The sequence below is a fragment of the Buteo buteo genome, chromosome 9, assembly GCF_964188355.1.
Source record: "Buteo buteo chromosome 9, bButBut1.hap1.1, whole genome shotgun sequence".
NCBI lineage: Eukaryota > Metazoa > Chordata > Aves > Accipitriformes > Accipitridae > Buteo > Buteo buteo.
The window spans coordinates 35,103,473-35,118,734 of record NC_134179.1 but is presented as its reverse complement, the minus strand read 5'-3'; the positions used below and the strand labels follow the sequence as shown (position 1 = coordinate 35,118,734).

Here is a 15,262-nt window from a genome sequence, read left to right as displayed (position 1 = left end):
GGAAAGGAAAGGGGAAAGGAAAGGGGAAAGGAAAGGGGAAAGGAAAGGGGAAAGGAAAGGGGAAAGGAAAGGGGAAAGGAAAGGGGAAAGGAAAGGGGAAAGGAAAGGGGAAAGGAAAGGGGAAAGGAAAGGGGAAAGGAAAGGGGAAAGGAAAGGGGAAAGGAAAGGGGAAAGGAAAGGGGAAAGGAAAGGGGAAAGGAAAGGGGAAAGGAAAGGGGAAAGGAAAGGGGAAAGGAAAGGGGAAAGGAAAGGGGAAAGGAAAGGGGAAAGGAAAGGGGAAAGGAAAGGGGAAAGGAAAGGGGAAAGGAAAGGGGAAAGGAAAGGGGAAAGGAAAGGGGAAAGGAAAGGGGAAAGGAAAGGGGAAAGGAAAGGGGAAAGGAAAGGGGAAAGGAAAGGGGAAAGGAAAGGGGAAAGGAAAGGGGAAAGGAAAGGGGAAAGGAAAGGGGAAAGGAAAGGGGAAAGGAAAGGGGAAAGGAAAGGGGAAGCTTCTACTTCATTATTGATTTTATCTATATTCTACATTCTCTTGTCTCTGTATTAAAACTGAAATGCATATTTCCACTTTTTCCTCTTCTTGCATGCTTAAAATCATCTTTTCTATTACTAGGTTTTTCACATCAAAGAAAAGACATTTCATTTAAACTTACAAACCATGGTGTCTATTGAACCAATAAAGAGGAAATTCTTATTTCTTAAACTTGGCAATGTCTATGACATTTGACTCCATTTATATCATACTTCACAAGAAGACATACATTAAACTTCTGAACAACAGCAGGGATTATGTACCTGACTCCCTGAAATTAAATTTCCCAAACTACAAGCATTAACGGAGGGAACAAGAGATTTTCAGTTCAGCCTCTTAATATGTTCCCTGGAAAGACAAATGCAGTTCATTTCTTTGTTTTTTGTTTTTTCTTGCAGAGAGAAAATTATATATGCGAAAATACAGCAGCAATTTGATAATCTCTATTTACTCTTGGGAAATAAAATACTTATGTTTCTGAGACAAACTTCAAAGAAACTAGAGCTACATTCAAGTTGCCTTTCTAATAAATCATTTTTTATCCTTTAAATAGGACTCTCCATATTTTTATATGAAGGAGCTTTTTGAAAATTATCTTGTAAATATCTAGAGCATTTAAGCATGAAAACTTGCATTTATATCTCTCAGCATTTATAAAAATTATTGAAGATAGAGGTAGAAGTCATAACAATAGTTTCAGCTTGCTACTGTTTTTAATGAAGTACCTTTTACATTTTTCCCATTTCATTTCAGTTGAAACAATTATGCAGTTGTTTATTTCAGATTTTTCTGACTTACAGGTTACCTGTTGCAGAAATACAGTATACACTGAGCAAGCAAACACCAAACCAGCTGGTAGTAATAAACTATCTGATGGTGTCACCTTTCACATTTGGGGACAGAAAATTCCCTTGTTTTGAGGGGTTTTTTTCCTGTAAGAGTCAGCTGCAGGCTGGCTGGGCTAACCTGCCCTAGGAGTTGTGCCTGCAAAAACCAATGGGAAGGGTAGGCAGAGGGGGGCTACGCTGCAAACACAAGTCCCTGGTTCAATGGTTTCACCTGTTATAAATTATGGAGTTCTCTTAGTGAAGTTCTTCTGATAGCAACCAAATATCTAAATTCGCTCCCTCCTGGTAAATTAAATAGCAATAAGGTTGAGTACACAATCTCTGCTCTTGAAAAAGAGCTTCTGCTACCTTTAGGTAAACTATATTAAGAAATGCCAGTGATTACAGGGCACCTAATAAATGCACGTAAAAGCTAAGAAGAAATAAATACCTGCGAGACAACTGGAACACCATCTTTGGTGAAAGAGTGATGCTGCCTCTTCCCCGTCATCCCAGCTGTGAGCTAAATTGCCTGGGATTTCACAATCTCAGTCAATTTTGTTCACAGCCGGCAACAGCGGCAAATTGCTTTCCAATAGAGACAGAACTTTACTCTCTCGCTGATGCCTGAATGTTAAAGAGTAAAGAGGCAGGAAAAATGGCTGAAGACCTCCAGAAGAAATACAGACAAGGGACAGGGAGGCAGAGTAGAACAGAAAGAGAAATTAGAAGCAACAATAGTTTTTGCTCCCTAACAGTGATACCCCACAAAAAATTTGTATTTACTAGACTAGCAACATTTGTCTGTTATATCCCACAGAGAAAAACAGAACAAATAAGTATGTTTAGTCCTCAAGGTTTTTCCATGGCGGGTTCCCGGTCTTCCTCTGGTTTTTGCTCCCAGAATGACACAGAACTGTAAGTTTTTCTTAAGAAGTAAGGAAATCATTTGGCGCAGTGCCACACCTATGAAAAGATCCATTTTAAAGAGCAACAGTGGTTTTAAGCAAATACTCCCCATTACCAGCCAGCTGATGAAAGCTGTTCATCTTGCCGTCAACAGCCAGTCTCTTCTTGCTGCCATTTTATTAATGAAATACTCATTCCTGAACAACCACCCCTCTAAATAAATGTCAATCAAACGCCTATTCCAAATGCCACATATGAATGGCAGAATGGTAAAGAAAAATTCAGGAGAAAGCCCAGCTAAAACTCACAAGACTATGCAGACAGCACACAAAGCTCCCTTTTAGCTTGTTGAGTCCTGTTGCCCGCTCCTTGTTTAGAAATTACTTGCTTAAATTACTAGGTCTTTTTTGCTGAACCTTCATTTCAAGTTTTCTTCTAAAGCACCTTGCAAGCCACAAGCTCCTGGTATGTGAATGAAAGCCAGAAGCAGCAGCCAGTCTTTGCAGCTTTCTCTCCCTCTGCTGTCTCACAACACTCAGTCCAACTCAGCTATGCACATCCTACCAGGTTTTTAAAATTATTCTCAAGAATTTTTTAAATTTGCCAGATTCACTGAGCTGACTAGAAGCACATTGAGCCATGCTCAATGTACTTCATGTGTATAATTTACACATATAAATTATTTGGTTTCCAGAGGAACGACACCTCTAATAAGTGCCGCCCTGCAGAGTTTTGTGCCAATGTGGTGTTACAAGCACCAAGACTCCTGCTGTGGTCCCATTCCTCTTCCTGCTGCCACGCACACGCTGATGGTCCATAGAGCCCAGCCCAGCCCCACAACAGATGAAATTACAGTAGCTTCTGAGATGGAAGTCCATTAAGAGCTTTGTTGCTGCAAAAGCTCTCTTTTTTCCTCGGGGCCATTACTGCTCAGGACTTTTAGCAATACTATCAGGAAGCTATTGCATATCCATACCACTGCCCTAGCCATCAAAATTTAGGGACACCAACTGGTTCTTCCTCAGCTGAGCCACAGGGCAGTTTGAAGGGCCTTGATGTTACATCTGAGTATGATTCAGGCTGTGATTAGGGGAACACCCCCCACACACACACTTTTCCAAATGTGTAACATCCAAAAGATTTCCTTTTTCTTTGCAGGGATAAGGAACAGAAAGAACTTCACAACCCTGCTTTCCTTCCTGAGGAGTATAACAAAGGGAAACAAGATGTAGTGAAGGTGCCATGGAAGACATTTCTTTCTAGTACAGGTGAGTGCTAGGCATTACTCTGGGGGATTCAGTAATTTCTGAACTGTGAAAATATTCTGTGTTTCATTAGAAATAGTTTGGTTTTCATCAAAAGTGAAATCCACATATCAATGTGATTTGCCCTTATTGGCTATCAAGAATTATTCTAATCGCTCTATAACCTAAGGCAATGTAAAATTCCACATTAGATCACTTAAACTGTTATGCTGTTTAGACTATATATATAAACTGTTAAAAAATATTAATTTATCAATAATGCTGACAACATATCTTGTGGCTTTATAGAAAGAGAAAACACTCAGAAAAGCTGGTGAATATCAATGCCTGCCATTTGAAAAATCGCTGACATAAAAGTATTAATAGTTCACAAGTTTGCTAGTTTTCAGTCCCACTTGCTGCAAAAATCATCCCCTCCCCCAATTTTATCGTATTTACAGAGATAATATACCATTCAGCAGCCATTACTTCAACAGTGTCATCCCAACATAGACAGTATTTTGTGTCTCTCAGCCACTACAGTATGCAACAAACCCGGCAGCATGCTGGCTAGTAGCCATTCATCAGATTTAACAGACCAGTCACTGTAGGTAGAAGTAATACTGGGACTTCAAACACTGATGATAGCCATGCAAAAATCTTTAACCTAAAAGCTCTGTGATTTTTTTCTTCTGGCAAGATTTACATCACCCATTCTCATGCCAGATTTTGCTTGTTACTATGGCACTCACAAGAAATGCGATTAGAAATGAGTAGCTGACGTCCAGGAGTTCCCATTTCAAGCCCCTTTCGAGGTGGTAGGTCACGGCGAGGGAACTGGAGCTGTGCTGACAACAGCTATTTGCTAATACTCAGAAAACCAAAATGACTGAAAAGTGAGGTCCCGTGACCCAGCTCATCCCCAGCATTACACGGGTACCATGGTTTGTGGCTGCACTGCTGGCACATCCTGACTGTATTTCTGTTCACACTTCATGGGACTGGGATTTGTAGCTAACTCTCCGATAGCCTGGCTGAGGTTATCCCAGCCAGGTGCCATCCTGCCCATGCAAAAATCACAAAACTTAGAAAAGCAGAATCAGTTTTCAAGTTTTTAAGCCATTTTTTAGGGAGGGCACAGTGTGGGGAGTTCATGAAAGGAGAAACTTTTTGTTTGGATGGGCAACAAACGTGGAAGAAAAATGTATTTGTTACCCAACACAGAGATACATCCAAATGAAATAAATGTAAACAAATAAGGGCTTTAAAAACTGATAAAATTCTGACCTCATAATTTGTTTGTCTTCTCACTCTTGCTTTTACTTCCTCACACTCGCTCTTAATTTTCAAGAACTTAAATAAAAAATTGCTTACAAGTCACTTCTTATGCGGATTTGAAACCCATTTTCTTCACAGCAGAGACTAGCAAAAGCATTTCACAGGTTCAGTTGAGGGTGATATAGAAAAATAAATGAAGATACACAAGGGGCAAAACAAAGAATTAATCTTTAAATCATTCCATAAAAGATGATTCCCATTGGTAAGTAAACAATGGTTCTAACTTAGACTAGTTTAAGACTATAGCTTAGTATAATAAAACAATATTCAAATGAGTGGTCAAATGTCCTAGTTTATGGGATAAACACATCACAAAATGTGGCTTAGAATATTTTCATTATTTAATGTATAAAATGGTCAGATAACTTTACAGTTAGACCCCAAAGTACTGAAATCAAAGGCCAAACTCCTATTAAGTATTTTTAATCAGGATTATTTTACTAGAATACAATTGAAGACTTTTGTTCCAGAGCTTATTATTTTGTATTCTTTTCTCTAATACCACAAGTATTCATTCTTTAGGCATAGGGGACAGCTAGCTCTCAGCTTTTAATGTTAATTATGGTAATCTCTGTAGACATCATCACTTCTCTTAATTCATAACATAGGCATAAAAGTATCAGTTCGGCTTTCTACCACAGTAGCATAGTTCGCTGCACTCTAGGGGGTTTTTGTGACAGATTCCTCTTTAAAGCTTTTTTTATAATTCAGTAATAAAAAAATTACTTCAGAATTACACTCAAAACAGAAAGGTATTTTATTTTGCGAATGAATTAAAACCAATAAGTCAGAAGAGAACTTAAAGAGTAAAAATAAATAAAAGCGCTCTCTCTTGCATTTTTTTCCAGTTGCATAATTCAAAGGTAATTCTGACTTCCTGCTGAACCGAGATGGACATTATTGATTAATACAGGCTAGGGATGGGATACAAGATCAAGATGAAGACACCTAGCCCTGCTTACCTACAAATGGGTGTCTCTAGGCACAGCAATGCTCAATGCATTGCCTAAGGACAGCTTCCCACTGACATAGGAGACATCCTGTAGCATCTGGAACATCTGGATGGGGCTCACAGATATGGCCAAGGAGCTGTAAGAAACCACGCTCCTGTAGTGCAGCAGCTGGAGGCCAGGCAGGAGACTTTAGAGCATCTCCAGTGACACCAGACATCAACATTCAAGTAACCAGACAGGATGTTTAATGTCTCATTACAAATCAATAGAGATCTCAGCAGCAGCGTCAGTGGAGTTTAGAGACCAATTCAATTCTTCAGTTCACTCTAAAGTAGACATCTAGTCACCAGTGAGTTGAATTGCTCTTTATAGACATACAAATATAGTGGTCTTAATCTCAAGCTGAGTCCTACCGCAGATGTCTTTAAGTATATCTTTACATTCATCAATCCCAGCGGTGTTCTAACATTCAAATAGCAGTTACTGTGCCTCATATGACCCAAACAAGTTAACAGAAGTTACATTATTTCCCTTCTCCAGCGATCCTCACGCAAAAATGTATTCAACCAGCTTCTTGTCTTCCACCCCAATTAAAGATGCATATCAATCAAGTAAACGCTTATTTTCTTCACAGGACAATTACTACAGACAAAAGGAAACTCAGTGCTCAGCAGCAGAATACTGCTTTAGTGCCTCCAGAAGGTAAACAAGAAGCATCTGGATTTTGCCCTGGATCATTACTCATCCACTCACCTATCTACCTTAATATTTTAGCACAAATCCGGAGCACACATTTTATGTGACTCTCCCGATCATTCCCACTTAACACTTACCTTAGGTTATAACCTACATTACTACAGCAGTGTTGAAGGAAACTGTCTTGCCAAGAAGCTACAAAGCATTTGTATTGACTACGGCATAAATTAAGTTTAATTTGCAACCATCAAGAAACAAATGAACAAAAATAGTATTTCCAAGCACAAGGGTTTCTTTTCTTTTGATTTATTCTGTCTTACAGAAAACATTAGGGACATAAACACTGATGATAGCAACACGTTCGTTCGTCAACTTCACAATTTCTTGGATTATATCCAGTCACAGGAACATCCCACTTGCTCCACAAACATGCAATATTAATATTTAATGGCCTTAATATTAAAGTGCAAAAAAGCTACCATAAAAACTGTACCCCAAAAAATTGTTGTCAGGACCCACGGCTACTCTCATGTAGTGACTCCTCCAATACATTCTTTTACATTTTAAACTGACTGGGCATTTTCCTGTAAAATGTTTAGCAGCCATAACAATATTTCAGTCACAGATTAGCTGTCATTGTCTGAGGAATTAATTTACAGGATCCAGTTTAGCTGCCTTTTACATGCATGTCGTGGTTTAACCCCAGCCAGCAACTAAACACCACGCAGCCGCTCACCCACTTCCCCCCCCACCCAGTGGGATGGGGGAGAAAATCAGGAAAAGAAGTAAAACTCCTGGGTTGAGATAAGAACGGTTTAATAGAACAGAAAAGAAGAAACTAATAATGATAATGATAACACTAATAAAATGACAACAGTAGTAATAAAAGGATTGAAATGTACAAATGATGCGCAGGGCAATTGCTCACCACCCGCCGACCGACACCCAGCCAGTCCCCGAGCGGCGATTCCCTGCCCCCCCCTTCCCAGTTCCTAAACTAGATGGGACATCCCATGGTATGGAATACACCGTTGGCCAGTTTGGGTCAGGTGCCCTGGCTGGGCATGAGAAGCTGAAAAATCCTTGACTATAGTCTAAACACTACTGAGCAACAACTGCAAACATCAGTGTTATCAACATTCTTCACATACTGAACTCAAAACATAGCACTGCACCAGCTACTAGGAAGACAGTTAACTCTATCCCAGCTGAAACCAGGACAATGCAAAGCTTTGCAAAAGCATGCAAAGTATGTAAAAGATATTTTTCTTCATCAGATTTAGGAGATATGACCTACAAAAAGCACACACAATGAATAAAATTACAGTTATGAAGACAGTAAATTTGAAGTGCACATTAGTAAAAATTAGACACCATAGATGGCATCAAAGTAAATGTCCTAAAATGAAGAGGTGGTGGTCATACGTCATATTCGAATGAGTAGGCAAAAACTATGGGAACTCACTATTTGGCAGGGGTGGATTTGGGAACCTAAAATTAGTCTGAAAATAGAAAACTGTAACTAGATAGCTTTTCCTCTTGGTGATACTCATTCCCATAGCACCTAATACTGCCATCAAGCATCATTGTCTCCAACATATTACTTAAGGATTTTGTAATTTCAGCTGTCACTCCCTGTCTCACTCTTATGCAATGCCTTTCTTCTGAGAATTGCAGAGGGGTTTATGTAAATAAGGCATATAACAGCTGTGAATTAGGAAGTTCCACCTTTCACAGACGGAACTGAAACGGAGCTAACACGCCCCAGATTTACAAATTTTCTGAAGTAATCTTCTCCCAGAAAAATTACAATAACTCTAATTTGCTTTTGAAAATTACAGGGTCCCAAGTGTCCTAACTCTTCTGCAATTTGAAGGCATCTTATTGCAGTAATATCTAACATGAAAGAGAAAGGGACTGTTATTTTCTCCTGAATCAGATTTCAGTGATATGTGTCATTACTCGTCCAAAACAAGCGAACACTAACACCACAGAGGTATCAGTCATGACTCTGTAGCTGCAGGCAAGCTCTAGTTCACACTCAAAAAAAAAAAAAATTAATTCCAATCCTGCTGTGCTTAAAAAACACATCACATACTCTCCAACCTGAATGACCAACACAATGTGAGTTCTCTAAATATGAGTTTAAACATAAATTCACTGATTTATGAGCAAACACATCTATACTGAATAAGAAAAATCTGATTCCTCAGAGCATTGCCATCAGCCTCAGTATTATTCAGACCGATTTTTGGCAGCAGCAGGAAGCAGGCTCTTCTGACCCTCCTGCAGCACCTTTAAAGTTGAGGCACATGTTTTATGAAGAAGCAAGGTGGTAACGAAGCTCAGAGCAACTGTTTCTAATTGTTGTGATTAAACAAAGGACAAGTAAAATCAGTCCCAGGGCTCACGTGGGAGGCCATTTTGACAGAGATAAACACAGGGAAGGGGCTCATGTCGGAAGTTTTCATTGATAAATCACTTCTCTCCAGCCGCTGCCGTTCTGTAAAGAACCTACAGCTGGTGACAGGACGTGGAATTTGTGCTCATAAAGCTCCCCGCAGCAGTGCTGCCTCCGTTACAGTGTGCAAAAAAGGAACCTTAGCTGGATAACTATGATCCGACCATACACTGAGCTTTTAACCCTACAGGCAGAGGGACTGGCTCTTTGCTTCTGTTTTTTTGTTGTTGGTTTTGTTGGTTTTTTTTTCTTTTTGGTGATATTAATCTCCCTAGTACTCTTCTGAATCAATAAATCCATTACAAAATAAAGGCATTTTCATCAGCTCACTTCAGCTGCTCTGCCAAAACCCAAAATCTTAATCAGCCAGTATTTTTGGGCTGCTTTGTTATAACCAGCAGAATGGTGAATCCGCTCCCAACTGTTAATAATTAAAAAGTCATTTAAGGCTGCATATCTTCAAAGTATTAAAAATAATTATGCAACAGGACTGTTATGGGGTACGCTCACTTAAAATAGCTCAAAGAAATGAGATAAGAATTACTGAAGATGTACATATAAGGTTGCCTTGCAATGAAGGTATGTGTGTGTGAGAGGGCAACAGAGAAGGAGATTGTCCTCTGGAAAAGACTACACAACTCAGAAAATTTTCTTCAAATATTCTTTAGGGGAATCTGCAGCTTTTTACCTAATCTTGGAAACACATAGTCACGCAGATAAGGCAGCATTAAATGGATCACTGCTGCCTCTGGAAAGGAAGATAAGTTAGTCTTTGGTACTTAGATATTCGCTTTCTGACAGCTGTTCTTCTTTCTCACAAACTTCCTCTGCCAAGCAAAGATTATTTGGGATTGACAAGTCTGTGCTTTGGAATAAACAAGATCTTTTCCTTGATAGGACGCTGGATACAGATGCTTAAGATACAGATAACAGTATAGTCTGTCAGGCATATTATACAGCTTGAGGGGGTCTCAGGAAAAAGGTACCAAGCCACACGAATGTGTACATATGCCTAACAGCGTTTATGAATCCGTGCTATTCCAAAAGATAGCAACAGAAGGAAATCTTCACCTCATACACTGCAACTCTGACAAGAAAAAGACAATTCTGCTTCCTCCCCTGTGGGAGGGTGGAGACAGAAGAGTAGAAAGAGGAGGCAAGACGGTGAGGTTGGCATCGCTGAAACGGTAGTCTGGAGAAATTCACACAAAGCAATGCTAAGACCTAATGAAAGTAGGAGGTGGTTTAATTTCTTCAAAAAATACATATCCCTTTGGGATCACTAACTGCTCCATAACCAACACCAGCTGCACGTGGCATATCAGGGCTGCCAGCATTCACGCAACCACTATCAATCAACACACTTGCTGCCACATCCATGACTGGAGATGTGGAAAAAAGTTACAAATGGTCCCCAAATTCCTCAGTGCCACTGTGTTAACCACGAGTGCTAAGGCTGCTGCTCTAAATGGAGCCTGTGCTTTATCTGCAGCCCTAAAGGGCAGATACCCCTCTTCTCTTTAAGCTTCATTGTCTCCTAATTCAGGCCAGGATGCTTCACTGGTGAGTCGCTGGACTCAAGTGAACAGCACAGAATTACAAACATTTTAAGACTTCTCTAAGTTTTAGTATTTTTTTTAAATGCATTCACAGAAGCAGAAGTCATCTATAACAGCTGTCACTAATTGCAGTTGCTGCCGCACATGAACGATAACGCAACACCCTAAAGTTCTGGTGCTGGAATATATTCTTTTTGTTTCCCAGGACATGTTTGTCAGCAAAATAATCCCAAACCAAACACATTACATATTACATGCATGTTTACATGTGTATTTGGACAAGCATTTGAAAATGACAGTTCCTCATAAATGTATCCATAAATTACCACTAGTCATTTTCAGATATGATGCAGCTTAACACACCTGTACAGGCTGCAAGTATCCTTGAACTCCGAATCTCTCCTTTTCATTGCCAAAAGTGACATTTAATTGCAAAGAGGCATTGAATCTTTGTTAAACTTTACTGTTACATCCATACTACCATTCACCACTTCAAATTCAAAGTTTGCTGACATTATGTCAGTACAGATTTTCCATTTGAATACTTGACACCAGCCAAGCCCTGCACTTTTCTTTTACCTGGAGTAATGGATAGCTTGATGTCCTGCAATATTAAAATAGAAGTCAGTTGTATGTTTCATCTCATCAGTATGTCCAGAGACTTCAATCCAGTGTGCTATTGGGAGACAGTAAACTCCATCTACTATGTTGCTCTGGTTGTAAACACAACTTCGATCATGATGGGGCCCATTACCTAGAACAGAAGAAAGGACAATTGCAGGCTGTGCATCTGGAAAATCTTCCGAAAGATTTGCAGGAGACGTGAACTGAGTATTTAAGGCCAGCAGTGGTGTTTGCTGTGGTTCAAACCACATTTCTCATAACACATTATTAACACCTGAAATAGTTGTTTCAGAAGCACTGCCACAAAGCAAATGTTCAGCATTAAAATAAATTTTTGCAAATTATTGCAAAAAAAAAAACCATTAAAGCTGTATAACACTCCCAAATCATCAACTGTGGCACTTAAAATTTCAAGAATAATTAAGTTCCTCATTTGGCGCCTGATAATATGTGACCTCGGCATCCAACGTTTCTGCTGTGTGACCTCCCTCTGGGGGGTCCGGCTTGCTGCAGCCCAAGGTGTAGCTCTGACACAGCACAGCAGCGTCGCCTTGCCTCCGGCTTACTTCTAACGAAATTGCTGAGCTACAAGAAAGACCCTGGAGAAAGCACAGAGTACAGCCATGCAAGAACAGAAAGGTAAAACCTAAAATTGCAAACAAAGGTAGGACTGGTGACACTGGATTTGTTACCACCTTAAGGATTCAAGAGGAAAAACCACCAACGCGGAAAGGCATCAAATCCCGAAGAAGAAAAGCAAGCAGGTTGCAGACAGCAACCTGGCAGCAAGGAAGACGTGTTTCAGGGAGAAGTGGCCGGGGGTCCTCCTCCACCTCACTCACAGCCCCCTGGCCAGCAAAGACCCTTCAGGTCTCCTGCGTGGGACAGGACGCACGCTGGCACCTAGCCTAGGAGCTCATTAAATCCTGTCTTTTACGTTTGCTAGCCGATAAACAATCACTTCGTACTCTTCAGATGTACATGTCCTGCTTACAGAGTCTGTTCATACACAGTAAAAGTTGCCCAAAGTGACCCAGAGAGAGAGAGATGGTCGCATCTGCAATGGTGAGTGATCACAATTACCTAAAACGGCCCTGTCTAAAGTGAGAATATTTTCTTATGGTTTCCACTATCTAATATCCATTACCCCTTCTTCTTCTCTTACAGCAGTAGTGTGAGCTTTAGTACAGAAAACCAATTTTTAATACCATGCCAGAGTAAGCAACTTGAATTGAACCGAGTCGTGTCATCAATGAAAAGGTTATCTAGCTTCCAAAAATTCTGTACATGCATATTCTCCCCCCCCCCCAATTTTTACATACTTACTGTAATACTAATTGCCATGTAGGAATTATTGTGCAGATTAGAAGTGACCTAGTCTGTGGCTTGCTTTTAATGTAAGCCTGTTACACTTATACAATATTAATGATGTTAGAACATTTCTGAGTAAAATTACACCCAAAGGAATATCTTAAAATTTCACACTGCACGTAAATGCATGACCAGCTTCCAAGCACCACATTTAGGTAAATTTGCTAGAGCAAGAGAATTTTGGGAGATGTATTAATGCAATGATTAGAGAATAAGACTAACATTTAATACTAAAGCTCAAACAATCTCCTTATTTCCAGATGACATGCAGCACATTTTATCATAATTGTGAAATATTATTATTTACCCAAAAAAAGAAAAACCTAGGCAGAAAACTATTTTTCTTTCTATATTGCTGAACCATTATGCATCATATGCAATGGCAGGACATAGCTTTTGATCAGTAAGGGGAACAAGATCAGTATATAGCTCCTGAAGCTACAAATCTTGCCACTACATTTTTCTCTCACATTTCTAATTGTTTACACATTCATACCACTTTTTAACAATATTTGAAGACTGCAGTACACATCAACCAATACAACAGCGTAACAAAACCTATGGATGTTTATGACGCTTAACTGACTTCACGTATTCAGCAAAATCTTTACAACCACAGATAACACATCTCGCCTTCCCCATTTTACTCTCTGAGAACTGTCTGCAGCGATGCACATCCCCACGGTCCTGCCCTGCCACCACAAGGCTGTGTCCCATCCTGACCCCCACCCAGCCGGGGCAGATGTCCCCTCCCAGCCTCAGCCCCGTCCCCAGGAGGTGCCCGATACCGGGGCTGGGACTGGGACTGCCCCGGGGCACCCAGCTGCCTGCAGCCAGCCCCACGGGGCATCCCTGCAGCCCTCCGTCCGGGGGAGCCCTCACTGCACCCCAGCAGTTTTGAACCACGTTCTCAGGACCTCTGGCTCTTTTGCTGCTCCCAGCCCTCTTTCTCCTTGCACGCAGGTGCCCTTGTACCCACTCTGGCTCCCGCAAGGACTGCCCCTTCCATTGCTCACAGCTGTTCCTCCTCTCCCACCAGGGTTTCTGCACTAATTTTTGTAATCACAATCTATGAGCTCTCCCTCCTGCTTCATTTCTTCTTTCCGCAAGGTGTGAGTCAGTCCACAAAGACACCAAAGCCTCAGTCTTCGTCTCCATGTTCCCAGTTGGACCACTACATGCTTCCTACTTTCCCATTTCCGACTGCTGCAGCTTGAGGTGCATGTGCTTCTGTCATTTGCCAGTTTTACTGTCCATCCTCCTTCTCCTCCAGCTTTAATTCTTGCTCTTTTTTTCCTTCTTTCTCTATCATCTGCCTTCTTAAATGGCAGTAACCTCCTTACCTTGTAACCTTTTCACCTTCACTGTTATTCATTCCCTTACCTAGCCTACAAACACACGTGAAAGCAGGGCCAAGAGTAAATTGCCACGAGGCATTTGCTTCATTTGTTCCCTCAGTTTTTATCAAATCTCAGTCTGAAAAGCTTCCTTCTCCAATTGTTATTTATTGTTGTTGATTTTTCTGCACCACTCAACCTCACCTTCCCGCTGTGGCCTACAGTCAAACAGGAATCTCAAAAGGTATGTTTCTGTCTTGGCTGGAATACTCAGGTAAACAATAACAGCTTGCATTTGTGACACTTTTCATGAGAATTGCATAGCTCTTTACTACTCCATACGTTATATACTGATCTATGAATTAACAACCCTGTTATTGAAATATGATATCTGTGCAACACAGTGTATATGAATATATATTCAACATATATATATTCATTTGCGCATGTATATATTCATGTATTTGTTGAATATGTATTCAATAAATAGAGTGATATAATTTTAGACAGGAAGGGCAGAGTGCTACGATCTCCAAGAAATACAAATTTAGAGAACAGTATGATCACACTGAACTGTGTTCAGGCAGCTGAATTCCCTATTCCCCCTGCAAGAGTTATGAAAGAAGGCAATTACCACAAATGATCAGGATCTCACTACCCAAGTAATATCCAAATGATACACAGGTGTTTTTCACTACAGTTTGCCTCACAAGACGCATTTAACAAGTAAGTTTCAGAAGAAGAGAAAATTTTTCTATCAGGTCACATCATGCTTCTGCTAGCACAGTTTGTCAGAGGAAAACCATAATATTTTGATTGCCATAAAACAACAATGCAAGGAAACAGTCTCAGAAGTAGAGCCAGGTGACAAGTCTGGAGGAGTAACGTAGAACTCATTGATAATTTAGAGCTGCTAGATTGAATTCTCTCAACTTTATCTTCCAGAGTCATTTAATACAAAAATAAAAGTCAGCCAATGAAACCAGCTTTCATTCAAGGTAACTGATCATAACCCATGTTTTAAATAGAAAACAATTAGCATCACTTACATGCTCTGTTACATATTTGCAGAATGTATACAGCTAGGAAAATGGCCACAGCTTGGGTGATGAGCAGAAATAATTTGCTGGATAACCCTCAGTCCTTCCTTTTCCACCCCTATTTTTTTAAAACTTTTCTCATGACTTTCCTCTGGCTGAGGCAAGGTGCATCAACCTCATGGTGCGAGGTATGTTCAGGCAAAACGTGCCTTAGTTCCATCTTAGCCCCTTAGCTCTGCTTAGGGAGCAGAATCCTTGCATCTCATCTGTGGCAGACTTACGGACAAGCCAGCCCAAGACTTCTCACAAGCGCTGGAAGAGCTCACACCAAGAACAAAATAGCTTTCAGAGGCAGGATAAAAATCTGACGCACTAAG

General features: G+C 40.4%; 1 protein-coding gene across 3 annotated transcripts in view; it reads right to left on the bottom strand.

Annotated features, from left to right (window-relative positions):
* Nucleotides 1-15,262, bottom strand: part of EPM2A (EPM2A glucan phosphatase, laforin) — a 54,156-nt gene that overhangs the window by 17,141 nt on the left and 21,753 nt on the right. For 2 of the 3 annotated variants that reach the window (XM_075036042.1, XM_075036043.1), the window contains exon 2: nucleotides 11,093-11,267. The exons of the other annotated variant lie outside the window; for it this stretch is intronic. In XM_075036042.1, coding sequence (XP_074892143.1) covers nucleotides 11,093-11,267 — 175 coding nt within the window. The remainder of the gene's footprint in view (nucleotides 1-11,092; nucleotides 11,268-15,262) is intronic. 3 annotated transcript variants of the gene reach the window in all.